Genomic DNA, 26,287 nt, shown 5'->3' on the forward strand with positions numbered 1-26,287 from the left:
AGTGAAGTGGTCTCTTTATAAAATCTTTAAGGTTTTAAAAAAAAATTTCCAGTAACTATGATACCTTTTATTCATAACTTGAGTCAAAGCATTAATTCTTGAACTGAAATACTCTTCCTTGTTTATTCCCTCACACAAATGCTTATGTAATTTTGCTTTACACATAATCTTTCTCTGCAACTTTATAGTAATTGAAAGCAATTTCCAGAAAGTCATATGATTTCTCACAACATCTCTGTGAAGTATATTTGGAGAGAGGTTGGAATAGTTTTTCAAACAAAAAGGCAAAGCATGAGGTAATAGATTAAGACTACATGGTGAATCACTGTTTATAGCTTGAAATCTTTAAGGATTTAATTATTTTCTTAAAAACTAGAAAATTCAAATATCAGTTTTATTCATCATTAGGACCAATAACCCAAAATATTCAAAACACTTCTATTGAATATAATCTATTTTCCATTAACACTGTAGAATGTGTTTTCAAACTATGCATTCTTTTTACATTATACAAATATTGTATTCACCTGGATAGGAGGAAGTCCATTCAATTTCATGAAAGCTTATTATTCATTTCTCAGTAGTATTTTTTGAGATCAGTATTCATTTTATTTCATCATTATAATTGTAGGTTCGAACTCTTATAACCCTTTTGAAACACAAAAACTCAGAAAGTTCAAATTATGCAATTTTAATATCTAGTTCTTGTTTTGAACAGTGAACATTACAGATTTATCTCCATTTTCATCCTTATTTTTCAAAATGAGTTTGAAAAGGTCATTCTCTTTTTTACAGGCTAGAAAGTATCCTTTGTACAATGAAGACTCAAACTGTATCTTATCATCATGTCCTGGAACACTTCTCTGAAAGAATATGATGTCATTTCCTTCATCATCAATATTATCAGGAGGACTCATTTCCTATAGAGAAAAAAAATTACTTAATTTTTTTAGGTCATGACCAATATGAATATGTGCAGTTTATTTTGAAATATATTACTACACAGAACTAAAGAGGTTTATATTCTCAAGAGTTAAGAAAAAAAATCTCTGATTATAGCAATACTGATCTCCTTTCCCTCTTAATTTCTAACCTCCCATTCTTCTTGTCCACTTTGGCTTATAACACTATGGAATGCACATTCAGGTCCAGGCCTCTAGTTTTTCCCAATATACCCATCAGATGATTTCCTTCTCTCCTCTCGCATTAAGTGGAGTTCATATTTGCTTAAGATGAAGTAGAGTTCCAGCAAAGACCACAACCTTTTTAGGCTAATATCAGTTCCTGTCTTCTCCAGCCATTCACAGCTAAAGACATTGATGACCTCCACCCATAAGCCTAGGGTAGCTCCAGTGTGTGAACCAACAGTGAGAGAGGCAGGAAGTGGCAGTAATCTCAGCTGCTTCCTTCAGTGGAGCCTAGAACCAAAACTGGCTATAAATAGACCTGTTATTTGTTCTAGGGCTTAGTTAGCAGCTTTTGGTGCTTCCCTGCCAAGCATTCCAGTTCCATAGTAGTCCTGAGTTTCTATCCTGAAAGTAGTCTGTCTCTTGGCTGGACCTTGCCCTGGGAGGCCAGATGGTGATTCCTATATCTCAGCTGCGGAGCAGGGATTTCCTAAGAATGGCTAGATCACTTGAAACTATAATCCGGCTGGTCACCTAACTGACAGTACTGCGGGCACTTTTCCTATTTTTGCATCATGCCTACTTTCAGGATGGACTAGAAATGTGAGGACCACCTCAGGTTCTTTCCATGTTAATCCCAGAACCAGCAGAAAATTTGAACTTAATTTTGACCCTCTGGAAGCAAAGATCTTCATGATCCTAAGGACTGACAGAGAGACCTTCAGACCCAAAATAGCATCCCAGCATCCTGCTTAGATGCCTGAAAGAACCTGTTTTTTTCCCCCAAACTTCTCAATCAATTATGGAATTTATAGCCATAACTCTTGACCTTTGTCCTTTATCAATAAGTGTGAGTCTTGAATTAATGAGAGGATTAATTAGTTCTCCCTAATTATAATTAATTAATAATAGAATTAACTAATTCTATTATTTGCCAAGCACTTTTTCCATCTTCTTGACATTCTCCCCAGTCTCTCAGTAAGAATCTACTTATATATAGATCAGGCTTTTCCCAGTTTGACTCTGTCTCTGCAGCTGAATTAGTTTTCCTCTATCCCACATGGTTTCAGCTTGGCCATCTCCCTCTTTCCCTTCTGATTTTGTTGCTAAGAAACAACATGCTTAATCCTCTCCACCTTGCCTGTCCACCTCCAGGCTTCTAACGCCATTACAATAACTGAGCTTCCTACCTGTCAGGTCAGGGAGCAGGGACTCCAAATTGTCGCCTGAAGAGGTGGTACTCTGCTTGGAAGGGGATGGCTAAGGGATTTGTTTGGAGGCTCTGTTTGTTACAGATACACTAATCTTATCTGCATTACATTTTAGAGTGGCTTTTTCCTCCCTCCCAAGTTGCCCCTTGGCATGTCTACGAAAGTCATACTCTAACTTTCAGTGGGAACTGGGTGATCTTTATTGCGGTTCTTTATTGGCAAATCCCCACTCAGAAAGCCTTCAAGACACGGGATTCACCTTTGAAACACTGCCAATTTGTGAGCATACCCTGCCTGCTTTCATTGGGAGGAAAGTTTTCTGGGTCAACCCATATCTACAGTTAATGGTTGTTTATCTAATAATAATGGAAAAAATAGAGAAAAATAATGATGGAGGATAGAGAAAAAAGCAGTGGTCAGAAATAATTTATACCTGGCTTTGAGATACATTATACCATTGCTTTTACAACAGATCCTATTAATTTTGTTCACTTAGATTAACATTAAAAATAACATACATCAACTGAAAGCTGAAAGTTGTAGCCTAACATAGACTTAGGCTAAGAAGTAGGAACAAAACAATTAGGGATTGGGCTTCCCTGGTGGCGCAGTGGTTGAGAGTCCGCCTGCCGATGCAGGGGACATGGGTTCGTGTCCCAGTCCGGGAAGGTCCCACAGGCCGCGGAGCAGCTAGGCCCGTGAGCCATTGCCGCAGGGCCTGTGCTCCGCAATGGGAGAGGCAACAGCAGTGAGAGGCCCGCATACCACACACAAAAAAAACAAAAAACAAAAAATTAGGGATTAAAATATTATCATCATAACTTACAAAGTAGAGGGTTTACAGAAGAACGATTAACTTCATTCTGTGTAGCAGGACTTATTCTGGAAAATCACATGCAGTTCTTACACATGATAATTTATATATATATTCTGTATTATTATTTATCTATAGATTAATTGTTCAGAAGACCTAGGTTATGAAACAAGTGTTGATCCTCTTCCTCCCTACGGCAGGCTCAGAAAAACCATGATGTTACTACAGTAGGTTAAAGAGCTTGACAGTTTTTAGTAACTGTCTATTTTAATGGTTCTCTACTTCTTGCTATTCTTATTCTAGACAAAAGGTTGGACTGGGGATATTTTGGTTTTCTAATTTTGCACATCAGTATAACTAAAACAAATTAAGGCTCAGTCTTACCTTAAAGGAAAGAATTTTGTTCTTACAGGAGAGGGTAAAAATTTTCTTACAGTGCACAGAGATGGTTACTGCCAGACCTCTAGTGAGGCTGTCTTTATACATACATATGATAAATATGGTCTGGGGTGCATTATCTAAAATAAACATTCACAAATGAGAACACTAGTTAGAAGAATTTTTCCAAATAAGCATTTAGGGAAATTAGCCAAAGGATAATCCTTAATAGGACCATTACCAATCCCACACTCCGAGATTCAGCCATGTAGCAGAAGGAGACTTATACACAGTGACATGCATATTCTTTAAAACACATTTAAATATGTATTATAATACAAATGCAGCAACTTTTATAGTGTTTTAGAGATATTCTGAATTCTAAAAGATTGTCTTTAGCTTTTAAACGCTAAAGAGAATATTAAAGCTCTACCTGTTAAGGTAAAACTTCAGCATGTTTCAAGAGTGCATCATTCACTTTTTCAACTCTGCCTAAACTCTGTTATTTGAAATTCATTCCTTGGAAGGCACAGTAAAGTTATTCATTTTCTAAGGCACTCTAAATTTCTGGTGGAAGACAGACTTATTAGAAGTGCTTGTATATTTATATTTAATTTTGACTTCTGAAAATGTTATCAGCAATTTCAGCTATAACCAGCAGGTATTAAGGATCCAGCTCAATGGAGAGCATAAACAGTTAATGCAATTACAGTGAAGGGAAGGTGATCCAAATGTAGGCTCAAAGATCATGACCCCAGCACTATCTTTATTGTACCAATTTTTCAGCCCAACTAAAAATTATGGATACCCTATAAAGTTTCTTGTAAGTGAAATTACTACTACCATGACTTTTCATGTAAGCATTAGGTCTATCACAGAAAATGTAGTCAGTTAAATGGAATGGGAAGAAGTAGCTTGTCATTTCCATGTTTACAAATGTATATAAAAAAATACCTGAACAGTCAGAATCAGGCATATCCTCAAAGACGGGTTGACTTTCCTGGTTAATGAAGAGAACTTGGTCGTTCAAATTTCGTATGACTGAGAACTTAGGTTCAAGCTTGCCAAAGTAATCTGATTCCAGGTCTTCTACAACACACACGAAATCTCATTTAAAAAATAATCTTTTTTTTCTAAATTTACAAATAAGCATATTATATATTCCAGTTTTCAATAACAATCACTATCTTCTGTTATAGAAGCTAAGGTAAAGTTGCACAGTGTTTTACCCACTTCCAGGGGCATACCTTGATTCTTGTTATCACTCAGAACCACGCTACTTTTGAAATCTTAAATTCAAATATCCTACTTTTGACCACAATCTCCTATCCTTTTAGTCTTCTTATACTTCTCTTCCACTTTACTGAGTCTTCCTGATGCTTACATTTTCTTCCTATCTAACCTCTTCCTGTCTTCCCTTTCTTCTCTATGCAGCCTGGACCTCATGGTTCATCATTTTATCTACACTTTTGCCAGTATCTTAAATCCCAAACTCATTTGCCTTTTACTACAAAACTCTAAACCTGGCTGCTGAGTGCGCTGCTGGTAAAAAATCATACAAATGTGCAAATTGGCGCCATAACAAATTGGCGCCATCAATTGTCAATACTTCTTTTCCAGTTCCGCATTCTCTTCCATAGTCCATAGCTTCAATTTCCAGCCTTCTTCATTCTCCTCAGGATCTCTGCATCATCACCTCTGCTTTCACTTTCAGCAAATGATTTCCTGCTACTCCACTTACAAACTTAACTATGGCATCCCCTGTTATTTTCTCTACCCTCTTGTCCCAAGGGACATGTGAAAAAGGTGGATCTTCTGCTACCTAAGGTTCACCCCATTTGTGCTCTGCATGTACTTTCAATTAAACCTTGATTTATCAATTATTCCCTCTCTTCCATCAACTCAGCAATTCTACTTCCTGGATTTTATCCTAAGGAAACATTAGAGAAATGTGTAAATATTTCTCTACCAGAATGCTTATGGGAACACTTTAATAATAAAAACAAACTGGAAATAACTTAAATGTCCATCAATTGGGAATCGATCAAATAAATTTTGATATGCCCTTACTATGAATTATCATGAATTTAATATAATTGTAATTATTCATTGCCATGGAAAGATGTCCATGTGTATTAAACTAGAAAAAGAAGCTTAGGTATAGTATTTTATATATATATATATAACATCAAAATGATAGAAATGAATATTTTGGGTTTTTTCATATTTTAGTTTCTCATTTTCTTATCTTCATTGCCTGAATTATTTATAATAAACAAATTATTTTTATAATCAGAAAAACATAAGGCTTTACATTTTGAGATTTAAAACACCTCCATCAACAGAATCCCACTTTGTAGCTAGTATTGTTTCTCTCCTCCTTTTAACAACCAAGCTTCTGGCAAGAATTGTATGTATCATTTCCTTACTTTCTATTCACCCTTCTACTCATTGCAAGCTTCTCCTCACTGGCTCCATTTCTCCATCAAATTGCTTTCAACCAGATCACCAAACTCCCTGTTGCTAAATGTAATAGATACTTTCTGGCTCTTGGTTTTCAAGGCTACAAAGTTCAACACAGTGCCTATTATCTCTGTCTTGAAATGCTCTCCTGGGATTCTGTGGCATTCTCTGTTTTTCTTCTTCCTCTTTGGTTGCTCTGTTCTTTATTAGCTTCTCTTTCTACTGAATCCTTTAAATGTAGGTATTCCTCAGAGTGTAGTCCTTGGCTTTTACTTCCTCATGCTACACATTTCCTCTGATTTGTCATGTTATTCTTATAGCTTCAGATATAATTTCTATTGTATGTATGTCTCCTACATCCGTATATCCAGCCCCATATTTTCTCCTGAGTTTAGAACCACATGTCCAAGAATCTATTGGACATCTCCATTAGGATGTTCCACAGATATCATCATTCATCATCAATAAATTCATCATCTATCTTCCTCTTTGCCCTGCAAACCTCTCTACCCTGCTCTTCCTCTTGTGTTTCTTATTTCACTTAATGGTACAAATTGCCTATGTGAAAAAACATAGGCATCATCTTTTCTGTCTTTCTTTCCATCCCCTTCCAAATCCATGTCCTGCTGATTCTTCCAAGTTTTCCTAAAATCCATTCACAGCTCTTCAATGGCACCCCACTGTGCCTACCTTAATTCATGTCGCCATGATTTCTTATAGGGACTACAATAATAGCTTCTTAATTGGCATTCCCCTCCCCTCTTTTTTTGCCCCCACAGCAATTCTTTATACTGAAGCCAGAAGGAATTAAAATTCAATTTTAATTAAAGTTAAAATTCAGAGATACAATCATGTTATCTTTGAATTTTAATGAATGACACTGCCTCCCAGAATAAAGATTATATTTTCCATATTTTCCTTGCAGTTGGTGCCATATGACTAAATTCTAGTCAATGGAGTATGAGTGGATTTGATGTTTACAACTTCTAAATAGAGCTTTTAAAAGGAGTGGGCCTGTCTTCCTCTTATTTTGAACACCTTCTTGCTAGCTGGGATATGGACCCAGGAAGTGTAATGATGATTTTCAAGTATGTAAATGAGTTCAACAACTAGGGATGATGGAATGGAAGAAGACAGAAGAAACTTTAGATTCCAACATCATCAGGCTGCATCCAGCCATACTAATACTGAACTGCCTACTTGGATTCATATTTGAGAGAAATATTTTCTATCTTATTCAGTTACTGTATTTTTGGATCTCTTTGTTACAGCAAACTAATCTGTATCCTAGATCATACATATTGTGCTTAATGAATCACCATTGCCCCAAAGATAAGGTCCAAATTCCATATCTTGGAATAACAGAACCTTCTCGATCTGCACCCTATTTATCATTCTTCTCTTATCATTTTCCTACTCTTACTCTACTCCCATTCTGAATTACTCTTAATTCCTCACACCATGCTTTCTTTCATATCTTGATCTTTGCATGTGTTCTTCTCTCTGCATAGAATACCTTCTCTTGGCTAACCCCTGTTTACTCTTCAATTCTGTTCCTCTTTCAAAATGCCCTCCCAGAATCTACTGGACTAAATTAGGTGCCCTTCTATGTGCTCCCATAGCATCTGTGCCTTCATAACACTTAACATACCACATTCCATTTGCCTCCCTAATGTGCCTGCTTCCCCCTATAGGAACTGTGTTTTGCTCACAACTGTATTGTAGGGCCTAACATAGTGCCAGAGATACAGATGCCAATATTTATTGAATCAAATAAATGGAAGTAGGGCAATCTTTAAGAAACATGAGGAGCTATATGACAATAACATTTCAATAAATCTGGAAAAGAAACTGGAAGGAATAGTATTTTTCAAAAGTTCCTGTTGTATATTTCCAGTCCAGTAAGGATCATCTTAAGAATGGAGAAAGTGCTTTTTAAGGAAAAGTATGAAAAACTAATGACCTTTAATAATCTGGGGGTCCGTAAGAGCAGCGGTCCCCAACCTTTTTCGCACCAGGGACCGGTTTCTGGAAGACAATTTTTCCATGTACTGGGGCCGTGGTTTGGGTGGCGGGATGGTTCGGGCGGTAATGCAAGTGATGGAGAGCAGCAGGTGATGCTTCGCTCCCTCACCCTCTGCTCACCTCCTGCTGTGCGGCTGGGTTCCTAACAGGCCGCGGACCGGTACTGGTACTGGTCCACGGCCCAGGGGTTGGGGACCCCTGCGTTAGAGGATCATAGGCTTTATACACGTATGATCCTCCCTGAATGCCAACAGGACAAGGAATGGGTACATCTGCTTAGGAAGACAATGACTCAACCTAATAGGTCTGTTTGCTCTACTTTCCCCCATCTCCTCTACTTCCAGAATTCTCTGAACCCTGGGAGCCTCCCAGGCTTCTTTTCAGAGCACTTCTGAGAGGGAAGGTTGAAGAAGGAAGATGTTCCTGATTTTGGACAACAATTCTCATGCTTCAACCCCTTTTCCTATGTACTCCAGAGAATCCATGACTTTCTGCTAATCTCAGGATCTATGCAACAGGCAAGGTCTATTTTGTAGATTCTAATAGCTGAGAATTTCCTAAGATGTAGAGAAGCGTATTTTATTAGAAATTCCCTTATAGTCATCTTTATTCCAAGGCAGTGCTACTGAGTCCACATTCCTTTGAGGGAATATTAGCTTCTCAAATAGATTGGTACCAGTTTTTCAGCTGAGAATGGTGATATGGATGTGCTGGTGGGACGCTTACTCAAGTAGCTATTTATTTTTACAAAGAAAGAGAAATAAATTTATACTTTACCATCACTTTCAGCTAAAGGGGAAAAAAGAGAAACAAAATATGTTAAATTCTATATTTCTACTCAATTTCCTCTCACCCTTCTCTTTTATTACTCTTTTCTGCCCCTCTGCATTCTTTAACCCCTGTCTTACTGGTGATGGCTTTTGTTGGCCCCATAAAAATATAATATAATCATCCAAAAGGTCCCATAAAATGAAGCTAAGTAGACTTAGTGTGATCTCAGGTATGTTAGATATAAAACCTAAATCTAGGGTTTATAAATTTAAAATTGTAGCCAAAAAGAAATTTTATAAAGTGATAGATTTTACTCTTAAATGTATTGCTTCAATGGAAAGTCACCTAAGAACTTTCTATGAAGCTTTCAAATGAAACTAAACTGCCCAAGGAAGTTTAATCATAAGAATCTGTTTTTATTTGTCAAATGTATTTACATAAAATGGTATAACTCACAGAACTCTAGATTTCAGATATGATCTCTTACATAATTTGCCAGGTTGCTTTGGGAAATCGTATATCCAATTTTCTGGGATTTTCATGACGTGCACCTGCAGCCACCTTGTGAGTAGGCTACTACTAACTAAGTGCCAGGACATGTGGCAGGACAAGGTGCTGGGACCTTGGATATGCTATGGTTAATTTCTAGAGATCCAGTATTTTTGTTTTTTTCAAGAGAAGTGTGTCATTAGTGTTACAATGGAATCTGGTGACAAAAAACAAGTCACTTAATAGTTCACCTTACAACATCTTTTCTAGTTGAATACATTTATCTAAACCCTGTATTTGGCCTACGGTTTTGAACTTACCTACAAAGTAAAGTGTATTGTTAATAAATTTCATTTCCACAAAGCTGATGCAATTGTCTTCTACTGGTTCAGCAGCCATCTTTATTCCTAATGAAAGCAAAGAGTCATCTGTTAAAAGGTAGTGATTGTTCCTTTTACACAAAAGGAATCTTTTACCACTTATTGCCTTGTTCTACCTCCAATTTCAGAAATCCAGCATGCTGACGAACACTCTGGACATTTAATAAATGCCAGGAATCTTCAGTTTATGAATGTACAAGTTCAAATGTTCTTTCGCAAACCATTAGATATTCAGAATCTAGAAAGCATTTTCTCATTAAACAATGTTATAAAGGGTGGATGTGTGGTCCGTTATTGAACTGAATTATTGTTCCAGTATTTTGGTGGAAATATACGTATATTATCAGAATAAATACAGGATGCCAGAAACACACCTAATCCTGTCCTTTAACTAGGGGCTGATTCTATCTCTGTCTTACAACCAATGGGATCCTGTGAGTGAGAGACTGCAGATTGTGACTTCATTGTCAAAGTGCTAAAGGCGAGGCAATGATAAAAAATGGTGTTTCTACCTGGGAGTGGGGGCTAGGTGGGAGGAGGCTGAAGGGCTCTGGCATCTGATGGCTCTCTTTCTCTCTGAGCAACAGCAGCTTTTGATCTGGAGTCTGGACTATACTATGCTTTTTGCACAAGTAATACATGAATACAATCTTCCTGTAAAACATCAAATAATATAGGATTTGAAAATGTTAAAAATTCTTTTTGCTCTTCTCCTTTGTGCCACCCCACCCAACCCCACTCCAGTATGGTGTATATCCTTCCAGATCTTTGTTTATGGAGCAGGGGTTCTAAATCCGGGAAATCTGTGAACTTGGATGGGGAAAAAATTACACAATTATTTTCACCAACTTCTAACTGAAATTTAACAGTTCCTTCCATTATGGTGTAGGAAACAGACCACAGTATTATTCACAGTACCTGTGACTATCATTAATAGACATACATATTTCTTACTGTATTGTAATTGTTGTAGAGATCTTGAAATATGGTTTAAACTCATTTCTACTTTGAAATATATGGAAGTTATTAGTCCCAACAGGACATCTTGTTGTTAATGTGTTAATAAAGATGCACATATATACCTTATCAAAATTTGTTAAAAATTTTTTGATAACCCTTTAATTACAAAGGGTTTCCTTTCTCATTCTAAGTATTTAATTTTATGCATATAAAAGCGTGATTCTGAGAAGGGGTCCACAGACTTCACCTGATTGTCCATGAGGGTCCATGCCACAGAAATGATTAAGAAATTCTCCTCTAGAGTTCAGAAGTCCCTTGGTTTCCTGAGGACAGTTTTATGGTTGGTGCTCCAAGGAAGGTGGTTGGGTCACAGTTGTCAGTTGGTATATATGGGGGTGTTCATACGTCTATACTTAGAGGTTGAGAAATGACTCAAATTTTTTCTAGCATAGTTTGCTGAGGTCAAACATATACAGAGGAAGCAGGAAATTAATACCCAGTAGAAAACACTTAATCCAAATTAAGCTAACACAAAATAAATGCTAGTTGATGGCTATTTTTTGTTTTGTTTTGTTTTACTTTTTATTATGGAAAATTTGTATACATTGTGAAATGATCACCACAATAAATCTAGTTACCATCTGTTACTGTACAGTTACAAAAATCTTTTTTTTTATTGTGATGAAAACTTCTAAGACAACTTATTAGTAACTTTCAAATTTGCAATACAATATTATTGACTATAGTCTACATGCTGTACTTTACATCCCATAATTTATTTATTTTATAACTTGAAGTTTGTACATCTTGATCCCCTTTACTCATTTTGCCCACCCCCTCCCCCTCCCCTCTGTTGACCATTAATCTGTTTTCTATGAGCTTTATTTTATTTTGTTTGTTCATTTGTTTTTTTTTAGATTCCACATATAAGTGAAATCATGTAGTATTTATCTCTCTGTCTGATTTATTTCACTTAGCATAACGCTCTCAAGGTGTATTCATGTTGTTGCAAGATTTCATTATTTTTATGAATGGTAGTCCATTATATATACCATATCTTCTTTATCCATTCATCCATTGATGGACACTTACATTGTTTCCATATTTTGGCTATTGCGAATAATCCTGCAATGAACACAGGGGTGAATATATCTTTTTGAATTAGTGTTTTTTGTTTTCTTCAGATAAATAAGCAGAAGAAGAATTGCTGGATCATATGGTAGTTCGATTTTTAACTTTTTGAGGAGATTCCATACTGTTTTCCACAGTGTCTGCACAAATTTACATTTCCATCAACAGTGCACAAGAGTTCCCTTTATCCCACATCTTCGCCAACACTTGTCATTTCTTGTTCTTTTGATAATAGCCATTCTGACAGATGTGAGATGATAAGTCGTTGTGGTTTTGATTTGCATTTCTCTGATGGTTAGTGATGTTGAGCATCTTTTTCATGTACATGTTGGCTATCTGTATGTCTTTTTTGGAAAAATGTCTATTCAGACCTTCTGACCATTTTAAAAAATATTTTTTATAAAATTATTTATTTATTTATTTTTGGCTGCATTGGGTCTGCATTGCTGCACGTGGGCTTTCTCTAGTTGTGGCGAGTGGGGGCTATGGGCTTCTCATAGCAGTGGCTTCTCTTGTTGCGTAGCACGGGCTCTAGGTGCGTGGGCTTCAGTAGTCGTGACATGTGGGCTCAGTGGTTGTGGCTCACGGGCTCTAGAGTGCAGGCTCAGTAGCTGTGGTGCATGGGCTTAGTTGCTCCGTGGCATGTGGGATCTTCCCAGACCAGGGCTCGAACCTGTGTCCCCTGCATTGGCAGGGGGATTCTTAACCACTGTGCCATCAGCGAAGCCCCTTCTGACCATTTTTAAGGTCAGGTTTTTTGTGGTTGTTGTTATTATTGAGTTGTGTGTGTTCTTTATATATTTTGAATATTAATCCCTTATTGGATATGATTTGCAAGTATCTTCTCCCATTCAGTAGGCTGAATTTTTATTTTGTTGATGGCTTCTTCATTGTGCAGAAGCTTTTTTATTTGATATATTCTCATTTGTATAGTTTTGCTTTGGTTGCCATTGCCTTTGGAATCAGAGCCAAAAATATATATATATTGCTAGATTGATGTCAAGGAAATATCTGCCTATGTTTTCTTCCAGGAGTTTTATGGTTTCTGGTCTTACATTCAAGTCTTTAATCCACTTTGAGTTAATTTTTCTGTATGGTGTAAAATAGTTGGTCAGTTTCATTCTTCTACATGTGGCTGTCCAGTTTTCCCAATACAATTTATTGAAGAGACTGTCTTTTCCCATTGTATATTCTTGCCTCCTTTTTCATAGATTAATTGGTCATATATGTGTGGGTTTATTTCTGGGCTCTCTGTTTTGTTCCATTGATCTATGTGTTTGTTTTTGTGCTAATACCACACTGTTTTGATTAATATAGCTTTGTAATATAGTTTGAAATTAGGGAGTGTAATGCCTCCAACTTTGTTCTTCTTTCTCAAGATTGCTTTGGTTATTTGGAATCTTTTGTGGTTCCATACAAATTTTAGGATTTATTGTTCTATGTCTGTGAAAAATGCCATTGAAATTTTGATAGGGATTGCATTGAATATGTATATTGCTTTGGGTAATATGGACATTTTAATCATGTTAATTCTTCCAATTTGTGAGCATGGAATATATTTCTATTTATTTGTGTCTTCTTCAGTTTCTTTCATCAATGTCTTATAGTTTTCAGCATACAAATCTTTCACCTCCTTGGTTAAATTTATTCCTAGATATTGTATTCTTTTTGATGCAATTGTAAATGGGATTGTTTTCTTAATTTCTGTTTCTTATACTTTGTTGTTAGTGTATAAAAATGCAACAGATGTTTGTATATTGATATTGTACTCTGCAGTTTTACTGTATTCATTTATTCTAACAGTTTTTTTTTTTTTGGAGTCGTAGGGTTTTCTATATATAAAATCATGTTTTCTGCAAATAGTGACAGTTCTACTTCTTCCTTTCCAATTTGGATGTCTTTTATTTCTTTTTCCTAATGAATTGCCCTAGCTAGGAACTCCCATACTGTGTTGAATAAAACTGGCAATAGGCGGTATTCTTGTTGTGTTTCTGATCTTAAACAAAAAGCTTTCAGCTTTTTGCTGTTGACTATGATGTTAGCTGTGGGCTTGTCATATATGGCCTTTATTATGTTGAGGTACACTCTCTCTATACCCACTTTGTTGAGGGTTTTTATTATGAATGGTTGTTGAATTTTGTCAAAGACTTTTGCATTTATTGAGATGATCATATGATTTTTATCCTTTATTTTGTGAATCTAGTGTATCACATTGACTTGTGGATGTTGAATCCTCTTTGCATTCCTGGAATAAATCCCACTTGATCATGGTGTATGATCCTGCTAACGTATTGTTGAATTCAGTTTACTAATATTTTGTTGAGGACTTTTCATCTATATTCATGAGGGATGTTAGTCCGTAATTTTCTTTTTTTGTGGTTTCCTTGTCTGATTTTGGTATCAAGGTAATGCTAGCCTTGTAAAATGAGTTTGGGAGCATTCACTTCTCTTCAGTTTTTTGGAAGAGTTTGAAAAGGATTGGTATTAATCTTTGAATGTTTGGTAGAATTCATTAGTGAAGACTTCTGTCCTGGACATTTTTTGTTGGAAGTTTTTTGATAACTGATTCAATTCAGTCTTGGAAGACTGTGTGTTTCCAGAAATTATCCATTTCTTTTAGGTTGTCTGATTAGTTGCTGTATAATTGTTTATAGTAGTTTTTTATGATACTTTGTATTTCTTTGTATCAGTTGTAATTTCTCCTCCTTCATTTATGATCTTTTTTGTTTGAGCTCTTTGTCTTTTCCTCTTGTCTACTTAAAGGTTTGTCAATTTTGTTTATCTTTTCAAAGAACCAGATCCTAGTTTCCTTGATCTTTTCTATTGTCATTTTAGTTTGTATTTCATTTGTTTCTGCTCTGATTTTTATTATTTCCTTCCTTTTACTGACTTTGGGATTAATTTGTTCTTTTTTAATTTCCTTTAGGTATAAAGTTAGATTGTTTACTTGAGATTTTTCTTGTTCCTTGAGGTAGGCCTGTATCACTATAAACTTCCCTCTTAGAACTGCTTTTGTGCATCCCATAAGTTTTGGCAAGCTAATTTTCCATTTTCACTTGTCTCAAGATAATTTTTTAATTTCTCTTTTGATTTGTTCATTGACCCATTGGTTGTTCAGTAGAATGCTGTTTAATCTCCACATATTTGTGATCTTTCCAGTTTTCTTAGTAATTGATTTCTAGTTTCAAATCATTGTAGTGAGAAAAGATGCTTGATATGATTTTCATTTTAAATTGATGAGACTTGTTTTGTGGCCTAACATATTGTCTGTCTTGGAGAATGTTCCACATGAACTTCAGTGCACTTGAGAAGAATGTGTATTCTGTTGCTTTTGGCTGGAATGTTCTGTATATATCTATTAAGTCTATTGGACTAATGTGTCATTTAAAGCTGATGTTTCCTTATTGATTTTCCGTGTGGATGACCTATCCATTGATGTAAGTGAGATATTAAAATCCCCTACTCTTACTGCTTTACTGTTAATTTCTCCCTTTAAGACCATTAATATATGATTTATATATTTAGGTGCTCCTATTTTGGGTGCATAGATCTTTATAAATGTTATAGCTTCTTGCTGGGTTGACCACTTTATCATTGTGTAATGATCATCCTTGTCTTTTATTACAGTCTTTGTTTTAAAGTCTATTTTGTCTGATACAAATATAGCTACTCCAGCTTTCTTTTGGTTTCCATTTTCATGAAATATCTTTTTCCATCCCTTCACTTTTAATCTGTATGTGTACTTACATCTGAAATGAGCCTCTTGTAGGCAGCATATAGACGGTTCTTATATTTTTATCCATTCAGCCACTCTCTGTCTTTGATTGGAGAATTTAGTTCCTTTACATTTAAAGTAATTATTGATAGTTATGTACTTGTTGCCATTTTGTTAATAGTTTTCATTTCTCTTTGTTTTATCATTCCTCTTTGTTTCTTCTTTTCTTTCTTCCCTTATTGTTTGATTACTTTCTATAGTGTTATGCTTAGATTCCTTTCTCATTTTTTTGGTATGTATCTACTATAGGTTTTTGCTTGGTGGTTACCATGAGGGTCACATGTAACAGTTTATATATAAAAGAGTATATATTAAGTTGATAAGAAGTCAAGACTGAATGCATTATAAAACTACATTTTTACTTCCTCCCCAAACATTTTATGTTTTGATGTCATATTTTACATCTTTTTACTTTCTGTATCCCTTAACTAGTTATTGTGTAGTTATTTTTTTTTTTTTTTTTTTTGCGGTATGTGGGCCTCTCACTGTTGTGGCCTCTCCCGTTGCGGAGCACAGGCTCCGGACGCTCAGGCTCAGCAGCAATGGCTCATGGGCCCAGCTGCTCCGTGGCATGTGGGATCTTCCCGGACCGGGGCACGAACCTGTGTCCCCTGCATCGGCAGGTGGACTCTCAACCACTGCGCCACCAGGGAAGCCCTGTAGTTATTTTTTATTACTTTTGTCTTTTAATCTTTATACTAATGTTATTAATCCACTACCTTTATTATATATTTACCTTTATCAGTGAGATTTTTACTTTCATATGTTTCTTGTTCCTAATTAGTGCACTTTCTTTTCAGCTTAAAAAAGTCCCTTTAACATTTCTTGTAAGGCTGGTTTAGTGGGGATGACCTCCTTTAGCTTTTGTTTGTTTGCAAAGCGCTTTATCTTTTTTCCAGTTCTGAATGATAGCCTTTCCAGGTAGAGTATTCTTGGTTGGAAGTTTCTTTCTTTCAGCACTTTGAATATATCATGCCACTCTTTTCCAGCCTGCAAAGATTCTGCTGAGAAATCTGCTGATACTCTTATGGGGCTTCTTTGGATATCACAAATTGTTTTTCTCTTGCTGCTTTCAAGATTCTCTCTTTAATTTTTGATATTTTAATTATAATGTGTCTTGGTGTCTTTCGATTCACCTTTCTTTGGAACTCCCTGGACTTCCCGGATCTGGATGTCTGATTCATTCCCCAGGTTAGGGAAGTTTTCAGCTATTATTTCTTCAAGCAAGTTTTCTGCCCCTTTTTCTCTTTTCTCCTTCTGGGAACCCAGTAATGTGAATGCAATTCTGCTTGATGTTTGTCCCATTGGTCTCTTAAGCTATCTTCACTTTTTAAAATTTGTTTTTCTTTTTGCTGTGTTTGGGTGAGTTCCACTGCCTTGTATTCCAGATCACTGATTCTTTCTTTGCTTCATCTAGTCTGCTGTTGAACCCCTCTAGTGTATTTTTCAGTTCAGTTGTTGTATTCTTCAGCTCTGTGACTTCTGTTTGGTACTTTCTTATTTATCCTATCTCTTTGTTGAAGTTCTTACTGTGTTCATCCATTCTTCTCCTGAGTTCAATGAGCATCTTTATGACCGTTACTTTAAAATCTTTATCAGGTAAATTAGTTATCTCCTTTTCATTAAGATTTTCTTCTGGAGTTTTATCTTATTAATTCCGTTGGAAAATAATCTTCTCATTCCTCATTTTCCTTGACTCTCTGTGTTTGTTTTTATATATTAGGCAAAACAGCTATCTCTCCTAGTCTGGAAGGAATGGCCTTGTATAGAGATGAACCTTACTGTTTAACCTTGCCCTAGTTCTTGGTTGTCACTCAACCTTTGTGATTGTCTATGCAGCCTGATTTATTCTTGATAGGTCCCAAGTGCTGAGGGTGTGCCAAGACCTGTGAGTATTCCAGAGGGGGAGATGTCAGTCAGCACCTAGTTTCAGGCTGATTAGAAGCCAGACCTTCAGGCAGCAGCTTTTAAGATATGCAAATATATATTGCCCTGTGGGACTGCAATTGTAAACTCTGCTAGCCTCCAGACCTGGCCATCTGAAGGTGTCTCTTTGACTACAGTTGCAAAAATCGGGGCTCCAGTAGAGTGCGTGAGCTCTTTTCTGGTAGGTGCTGGTGAACTGTAGCAAAGGCGAAAGAGAGTGCAGAGATGGTTCCCGCAGCCTGTGTTCCTTGAGAGCACTTCTATAGCCTCTAGATGAGTGGTAAACCTGAAGTGTGCCCTTCAGGCTGAAGCCCCAGGACAAGTCATCAGTCCTTTTTCACAGGAAGACTGGAGGTACAGTCTGCTGTCTGTGCAGTACCCTGAGGGTGGTAGCCTTCAGAGAACTCCCTGATTGTTTCAGATTCATGGGACCCAGAAACGCAATCCCTCCAGCCACCAGAGCTAGGGGCTGGAGGAGCATCCCTCATGTGGGCTGTGCACACATGCCTCACCTTGGCAGGGCCACAAGAGCAGTGTGGGGGTGTGGTGTACCCAGTGGTGTTAGCAGGTTAAAGGTTGAGTGCAAAGATAGCACCCACCAGTGCCAGTGCTAGCAAGATAGAGGGAAAATGCAAAAATAGCGTCTGCCAGTGCCTCCATCCAGGTGGAAAGAGTCCCAAAACGCTCCTGCATCTCCCTCAGATGCTTTAAGATTAGCAAATGAATCTCCTTCACATATGGTGCTTTTCAGACTGCTACTTTTGTGATGGGTCCTGTGGTAAGTGAGTCAGCACACAAGCCCTTTAAGAGTGGAATCTCTGTTTCCTACAGCCTTTTGGTTCTCCTGGATGTAAACTCTATTGATTTTCAAAGCCAGATGTATTGGGGGCTCATCTCTTTGGTGCGGTTCCCAAGTTCCCTGATGTGGGGCACTGACCTCTTGCTCCTCAGGTAGTAGCTCTGTTTTGTGATATCAATCCTGATTGTGGGTTGCTGCACCATAGGTAAGTTTTTTGGTGAGATCATGTCTCTCCCTCTCCTACCCATCTAGATGTGGCTTTTTTTTTTTTTTTGGAGGAGATTTCAGCTAGTTTTTAGGTCTTTTTCAGAGGGAATGATCCATATGTAGCTGTAGATCTGCTGTCTGTGGCAGGAGGTGAGTTCCAGATCTTCTGAGGGCACCATCTTGAACCAACTCTCTATTTGGTGGCTATTTAACAGTTTTATCTAGATTCAGTTCATATATAATATATAAGCATATATATATATATATATATATATACACACACATATGTATGGTTTTTAATTTATTTAAAATTTTTTTTATATTTTAATTTAAACAATATCTATAGAGAACCCTGTGTAGAGAACCACAGGCTTCTCTCTATATATTGTTTAAATAAAAAAACAAAAGAGAGAAAGAATGAGCTTTTGGAATATCTAAGTGCCTTGATGAAAGGGCATCATGGCAGGGGTGGGGGTGGGGATATTGAAAATAAATGGCTGAGATTCCCAAAGAAAAATTATACCTTCTTGACAATTTCATCAAAATCTGGCCTCAAATATTTTAACATGGTTTGTTGTTAGCACATTCTTTATTATTTTATTATTTTTCCCCTGCTAGAATGTAAGTTCCATAAGAGAAAGAACCTCTGTTACGTTCAGTTTTGTATTCCAAGTACCTAGAATGGTGCCTGGTACATAGCAGACGTCTGATAAATGTTTGCTGAATGAATGAATAAATGAAAAAATATCTAAAGTTATGATAGTAATAACTGTTAAAAAATAATACCACAATAAGCTGTTATGTCTCAAGAACTTCTGAGGTATTTAAAGAATAGCTGAGCTTACATTATAATGACATGAAAGCAGCTATTTCTACCAGGTATACAAGACAGTTCCATGTGGCAATATTGTCAACAGTTCACAACTCACTTGGCCTACCAGCTTTGAAATTGTCATTCTAGATAAACTATTTCATTTGGAGCTCACATATTTCATTTTGCCTATAAAGTGAGACTATTATTTTTATATTAAATTAGTTTGATTCTGACTAGTTCAATTCAGAAAAAATGTAACTTGCAGTGTAGTTGTTTGCCAAAAGCTTGTAAAGGAGAGTCAGATTATAAAGTCCTTGTTTAAGTAGGCTAAAGAGTTTGAACTTTTTTCCTGAAAGTACTGACTTACTTTCAGTAGGAGAAAGACATGGTCAAATTTATGTTTCAAAAACCTCACTCTGGCAGCAGTGTAGAGAACGGATTTGATGGGATAAAGTTGGGCAGAGGCCAGAAAACAACTGCAGAAGCAATTTTAACAGTTAAGAGTTCATGAGGCTACAAACTAAGGCAGTGGTTGTGGGGATGATTCAAGAGAGCTTAAACAGCAGGATTTTTTAGCTGATTGGTTGTGGGTCAAATGGAAGAAGGGGGAACTGAGGATGACTTCAAAGTTTCTGGCTTGGGCAATTTGTTGAGTGGTTACCTCATTAAGAAAACAGAGGATGAAAGACAGGCTTGAGTGGAAAATAATTCAGTTTTGCAAATCTAAGAGATATCACAGAAGTCAAAAAAAAAAGGAGGGCTTCCCTGGTGGCGCAGTGGTTGAGAGTCTGCCTGCCGATGCAGGGGACACGGGTTCGTGCCCTGGTCTGGGAAGATCCCACATGCCCCGTGGAGCGGCTAGGCCTGTAAGCCATGGCCACTGAGCCTGCGCGTCCAGAGCCTGTGCTCCGCAACAGGAGAGGCCACAGCGGTGAGAGGCCCGCGTACCGCAAAAACAAAAACAAACAAACAAACAAACAAAAAAACCCAAAGGAGCGTCAAGAGGAGCTGCTTGGAGTCTGAAGCTGCAGTCCATAATTTAGATACAAGCTTAAACTTGTTCATTGAATTTGTCAATTAGGAAGTTTTGGTATCAGTAGAACAGTTTAGGGAAAGTGGAGGAACGGAAGGCAGGTGGACAAAGATCTAGGACAGAATGGGATGAAAAAGAAAAGTAAAGACAGTGAATATAAACTATTCTTTCAGGAAGTTTAGCTATAAAGAGAGAGGATGGCGGTTACTGGGGGATATATAACTTGCAAATTTCAATTTCTGGCTCCAGATCCACAGTTCCAACTGTAAGATATACTAATGAATTACTTTCTAAAGTATGTCCAAATAATCTGTCCCAAACTGAAACCTGGGAGTCCTTCTCAACTCTTTTGTCTAACCTTCTCCTGTCTCAAAAATACTGTAGATTATAACTCAGAAATGTGTCTAGAATTTGGTATCTCCTCTCCATCTCCACCAGCACTATTTTAAATCTAGCCCTTGTCACTTCTGGTATTTTCTATTTAATATTCCTCTACTTGGTTTTCTTGCTTTCAGATTCTCACTCACTCCATGCTGTACTCATTTATTTCCCCTGCCAGGCCAGAACTTCCCCTCCCTTTTTTGCCTGCCAAACCCTTCTTCACCCTTTATCCTTTAAGTCACAGGTCAAATATCTCCTCTAGGAAAACTTCCCTGACTCCTCCATTCCTAGCTAATCATTCTCTCCTCAGTGCCCACATTTCCTCCCCACGTTCATGCTTCTAAAATACCTCTTATTACCCTTAATTAAGATTACAAATAGGTGTGCCGACTTCCGTCCGAGTTTCTCTAAGGCAATGAGTTGTCTTGTTTTTTCAATCTTTAACACCTGGAAAGAGCTTATACAGAGTAGGAGCTCAATAAATGTTAAATAAATGTTTGCTATAAGCCTTGTCGCCATGACAACAGAGTGTAAAGGGAATGGTAGAAATTTTTTTCTGTCTTAAAACTTAAACTCCATCTGAAAGCCATTGAGAAAGGGAAAGAGTATGAAGGAAGTCTGAAAACAGATTTTTAAAAATAAAATAATTTCTCTAATATTCTTCCTCTTCTTTCTTTTCCTAGTAGTTTCTTTACTTTCTCTTTTATTTCATGTGAGTGTTTATTTTGAATTCTTTATTTTCTTAGCACTTTTTGTTGGATCTCAATACATCTATGGTTACAAGTATTGTGTTCCTCTTCCTCTCCTCCCCCTTATTTTCCTCTTTTCCTTTCTCATCCATGTTCCTTTGCTTTCTTAACTCTAATCTGTGAAAATTATAGTTCCCATTGGATAAAAATGTTTTGATTATTTCATCTAAGATTCTGCGATTATTGACTTGAAAGAAAAAAGAGTTATAAACCACCCCAGATAGATCCTCTCAGGAGTAAGCAGCAATAATTGATTCTTTGCAACAACAAAAAGTTTCAGTTATACAAGCCTTGGAAACTAGCCAGAGGCTAGTGAACAGTAGAAAATCATGATGGAGATTAAACCACATGTGTTCCAATCTTTTCTGGGGCAAGTCATTTAATTCTGAGGGTCTCAGTTTCCTCATTTAGACAAGAGAGAGTTGCATGGTCAATATTTAAGTTTTTTTCCAGCTCCAGCATTCTGTAATTGTAGATTCTAGTTAAGGCTGCAAAGAGAGAACTATTTATATGTGGCAAATGCCCTAGTAGCCACTTCCTCATAATTCTAAAACAACACATATTGATGGAATATTTATTATATAACCAGCTTTGCTAAGCCACTGGGAGTTTAAAAGCATACTATTAGATTAAAAGTAAAAATGTCTTGAACTTGAAAAGCAATAATGATTATGTTTATCTTTGCTCTGGAATTCTCATTCTGTGGAATAGGTATGGGATGAAATGAGGAAGCATGTTACCTAATTAATTCACTAAAATCAGGCAGGTAATCATCTCTACAGCAACAAGATCAAAATCTAAATTTTCAGTTCTGTAAGTCATTTCGTCCTTCAAAATTTTGCCATCTTACGAAGGTAAGTATGTGGGCGTGGTACAAGTGGGGGTGGAAGAAGACTCAGGTAAAAATTTAGGTAAATAGTTAAAGATAAAAGGTGTATATAGGGCTTCCCTGGTGGCGCAGTGGTTGAGGGTCCGCCTGCCGATGCAGGGCACACGGGTTCGTGCCCGGGTCTGCGAGGATCCCGTGCCGCGGAGCGGCTGGGCCCGTTAGCCGTGGCCGCTGGGCCTGCGCGTCCGGAGCCTGTGCTCCGCGGCGGGAGAGGCCACAACGGTGAGAGGCCCGCGTACCGCAAAAAAAAAAAAAAAAAAAAAAAAGATGTATATAATCAACTGCTAAATACAGACTCAAAGCAGGAAGCCAAAATAGAACTGCTGGAATGGCCTTGTGGGAAAAGGAGAATTGAATTTAATCCTGATTGCTTGACTGAATAGATGGAGGAGAACATGGAAGAGCATTTATGTGATAATTAACACAAAATTATGGTGGGGGGTGGACTGAAAGGAGCTTTTTTTTTTTTTTTTTTGCGGTACGCGGGCCTCTCACTGTTGTGGCCTCTCCCGTTGCGGAGCACGGGCTCCGGACGCGCAGGCTCAGCGGCCATGGCTCACGGGCCTAGCCGCTCCGCAGCATGTGGGATCCTCCCGGACGGGGGCACGAACCCGTGTCCCCTGCATCGGCAGGCAGACTCTCAACCACTGCGCCACCAGGGAAGCCCTGGAGCTATTTTTTTACTGTAGTGGAACAATTCTGCTGTCTTGCAGTAAACACAAGGTAGGGTGGGGTTAGAATATGGAGGGCTTGGGAACTCACATAGAAGTGTTTGTATTTAATCTCACAGGCAATAGGAAAGCAGATTACTGAGCTGGCAAGGGTATTATGAAAAAGATTAGAGACAGGCTATGAAACTATAAGAATTCATGTAAGAATTCATAATATTCATGTAGGGATATTACGGACAGGCCAGATTTAAAAAGATATTTTGAAGAAAGATTTAATAGAACTTGAAATAGCTAGATATAGGCAAAAAGAAGAGTTTAAGAGTGTCCTAATTTTTGTTATTTATACTTTCAAATGGAGATATTTACTCAGCCCTTCCTTCATGTGAAATAAAATTCTCCTGGGGAATGCTATAATATTGTCCAACGTAGGCCAGCCTAAGGGTGCTGATGCAGATTCCATCAAGATTATCAACCTTTTGCAATTTTTTTGTTTGCTTTTAAAATAGTTGATTCAGAGTTGAGACTCCCTTTAAATAGAAGCTTATTTATTTTAACACTCTAAAGCAGTGATTCTCAGGGGTTTACGAGGTCAAAGCGATTTTCATAATAATTCTAAGATGTAATTTGTCATTTTCACTCTCATTTTCTCAGGAGTGTATAATAAAGTTTACCAGGGGCTACATTTTGAGTGATATTGCATAAACTGAATGCAGAAGCAGATGAGAATGCAGCTGTCTTCTAAGCCAGATATTACAGAGATTTGTAAAAATAAAAACAATGTCACTCTTCATAGTAGTTTTTTTTGGAATATATAGTTATCCGTAATTTAAAATGTTATTTATGCTAACATGTTATGTGCTTATTGTTATCTTAAATTAATAGGTCACTATTTTTTTATATTTCTCAGCTTTAATTTCTAATACAGTAAATGACAGTACTACAGTAAAAAACATAGAGAAACAAAAATTCTTCAGGATCCTCAATAATTTTTAGGAGTATAAAGAGGTCACGAGACCAAAAAGTTTGAGAACATTTCCTCTGAAGTGATACTCTCCAAGGCTGGCTAAAAGAGAGAAAAAGATTTTCCTCTGAATATGCTATGTTCCTTATGTTGTTACTGACTAGTCGCCCATCAGAGTGATGTCAGAGAAGTTACCTCTCAATCGCTTTTCTAGCTTATTTATTTACCTCGAATTGCCATGCCTGGGTTTCTAAATAACGAGTAATGATATTTCTTACCTGTGCTCAATAATTTCCTAGGAGAGGACGTTATATGAAAGGTTTGAAGTCCCTTTCTTTTCCCGATAGAAGGCAGCTCTTCAGCAGCCGAAGCAGACAGCCAGGAATGTAGAAAGCTTTGGGTAGCAGAACTCCCCGCTGCTTCTCCGGATCCAGCAGCCGTCTGGGGGAGGAGGGTGCCTAGCCCTTTGGAGAAAGGAGGAAGAAGGTGGAGGGAGGAGACTGTTCTGGCACGCCTCAGACCCGCCTTAAACGTGAGCTCTTTCCTAGGGCAATGGAACCTGAAATACAGTGTCAGAGAATACGGGAATATCTTTTAATGTAAAATAACGGTTTTAATGAAATCATTTCTTCTGTTGCAGTTCTGGCCCTTCAAAGCTTGTACCTCTTTCCGAAATACATCCAAGCACTTAAAAAAAAAAGCACCTGCTTGGTCAATTAGAAGCATCTTTTCTCGCATTAATCTTTCTCTTTTGAAACTTTCCACTCAGACTTCAGCACATTTTTTTTTTCTCATCTACCACTGCTGAATAATCAGCCCTACAAGATAATTCCTATAATGTAATCACACCACTTAAAATGAAACTTTTAAAGAAGAGAGCGTTACTATCACAGCTTTGAAAGTAGCAGAAACAAAGTTTCTTAGACAATTTTCTCTTGAACATGTGCTAAATTGTATTACCTTGCTAGCAAGGGAATTAACAAGGTGATTTTTGTTTGTTTTTGCTTTTTTGCCAATACAGAGACTGTATGGAAACAGAGGGGTTCTAGAGTTAGGAAACAAAATGCTTATATAAGCAGCTAGTTGAGGTGTTTTTGTTGTCGTTGTTTATTTGCTTGTTTTTGTTTTTAACAAGATAGAGTTTTCATTTCATAAGGTCACAAAACATCATGTCCACAGCAGTGATTACAAAGGAAGTCTAAGATAGGATGGCTGAAGGTGCTTGGTGCAGTGACTATCAGAAGAAAAAAAAAAAAAAGCACATTTAAGAAGCGCAGCAACTAGAAAAAGCCCGTGCGCGGCAATGAAGACCCAACGCAGCCAAAGATAAATAAATAGATAGATAGATAGATAAATAAATAAATAAATAAATTTATATATATAAAAAAAGTGTATGATAAGACTATACACGATTGAAAGTGAAATAAGTTTTTATCCTCTGTGTTGTCCAATCGGGCCAATTAACACAAAAGCATTAAGTAAACTGTGATTTAAATAAGTAGAACACTAAGCAAGTTCATTTTAAATGGTCCATTGCCAATTATTTCTCTCCAGCTATAAAGATATATAATACATAATTCACCCATTTCTTACTTTGGGGACAAACATTTTTTCCTTTGACATAGAGCAACCCAAATGTCTCTATGTCCTACCTACTTCACAGGGTTGTTTGTGAAGATTAAATGAGATGATGACAGCTCTTTGAATATTTTATTTTTTTGTGAGATCCTAGATAAGAGCATATATATATTTTTAACATCTTTATTGGAGTATAATTGCTTTACAATAGTGTGTTAGTTTCTGTTGTATAACAAAATGAATCAGCTATACATATACATATATCCCCATATCTCCTCCCTCTTGCGTCTCCCTCCCACCCTCCCTATCCCACCCCATATCTCCTCCCTCTTGCGTCTCCCTCCCACCCTCCCTATCCCACCTCTAGGTGGTCACAAAGCACCGAGCTGATCTCCCTGTGCTATGCGGTTGCTTCCCACTAGCTATCGATTTTACATTTGGTAGCGTATATATGTCCATGCCACTCTCTCACTTTGTCCCAGCTCACCCTTCCCCCTCCCCGTGTCCTCATTCTTTGAATATTCTAAAGCACCAGACAACTATAACGCTGTGTGCCCTCTCACTTATTCTCACTCATGTAGCTTATACAATGGAGAAAAGATTTAAAAAATAAAATGTCTCTGCTGTTCTCTTAATCTGATGTAAACATTTATGTATTAGGTGGAATCATTTTTTCCTGGAAATATTTTAACAACTAGATAACTACCTGTTTAGATATCATACAATGTGAAGGCTGGGAGAGGAATTAGGTCAGT

The 26,287-nt window shown here is 37.2% G+C and overlaps 1 protein-coding gene and 1 long non-coding RNA gene across 4 annotated transcripts in view; one reads left to right on the forward strand and one right to left on the reverse strand.

The window, feature by feature from the left end:
• LOC125965129 (uncharacterized) overlaps positions 1-26,287 on the forward strand; it is a 117,295-nt gene that overhangs the window by 7,983 nt on the left and 83,025 nt on the right. The window lies entirely within an intron of this gene.
• IL18 (interleukin 18) lies at positions 676-24,395 on the reverse strand. 3 transcript variants are annotated; one of them, XM_033434603.2, is made up of 7 exons: positions 24,233-24,379; positions 10,171-10,312; positions 9,599-9,685; positions 8,796-8,807; positions 4,485-4,619; positions 3,537-3,670; positions 676-920 (listed from the first exon to the last, which is right to left on the reverse strand). In XM_033434603.2, exons 3-7 carry the CDS (start codon positions 9,675-9,677, stop codon positions 699-701), a joined length of 582 nt encoding a protein of 193 aa, XP_033290494.1. In that variant the 5' UTR covers positions 9,678-9,685; positions 10,171-10,312; positions 24,233-24,379; the 3' UTR covers positions 676-698. The 3 variants fall into 3 exon arrangements, with proteins under 3 accessions (XP_033290494.1, XP_004273447.1, XP_033290497.1); XM_004273399.4 differs by lacking the exon at positions 10,171-10,312 and having other exon boundaries at positions 24,233-24,395; XM_033434606.2 differs by lacking the exons at positions 8,796-8,807; positions 10,171-10,312 and having other exon boundaries at positions 24,233-24,388.

Source organism: Orcinus orca, chromosome 8, assembly GCF_937001465.1.
Source record: "Orcinus orca chromosome 8, mOrcOrc1.1, whole genome shotgun sequence".
Taxonomy (NCBI): Eukaryota; Metazoa; Chordata; class Mammalia; order Artiodactyla; family Delphinidae; genus Orcinus; species Orcinus orca.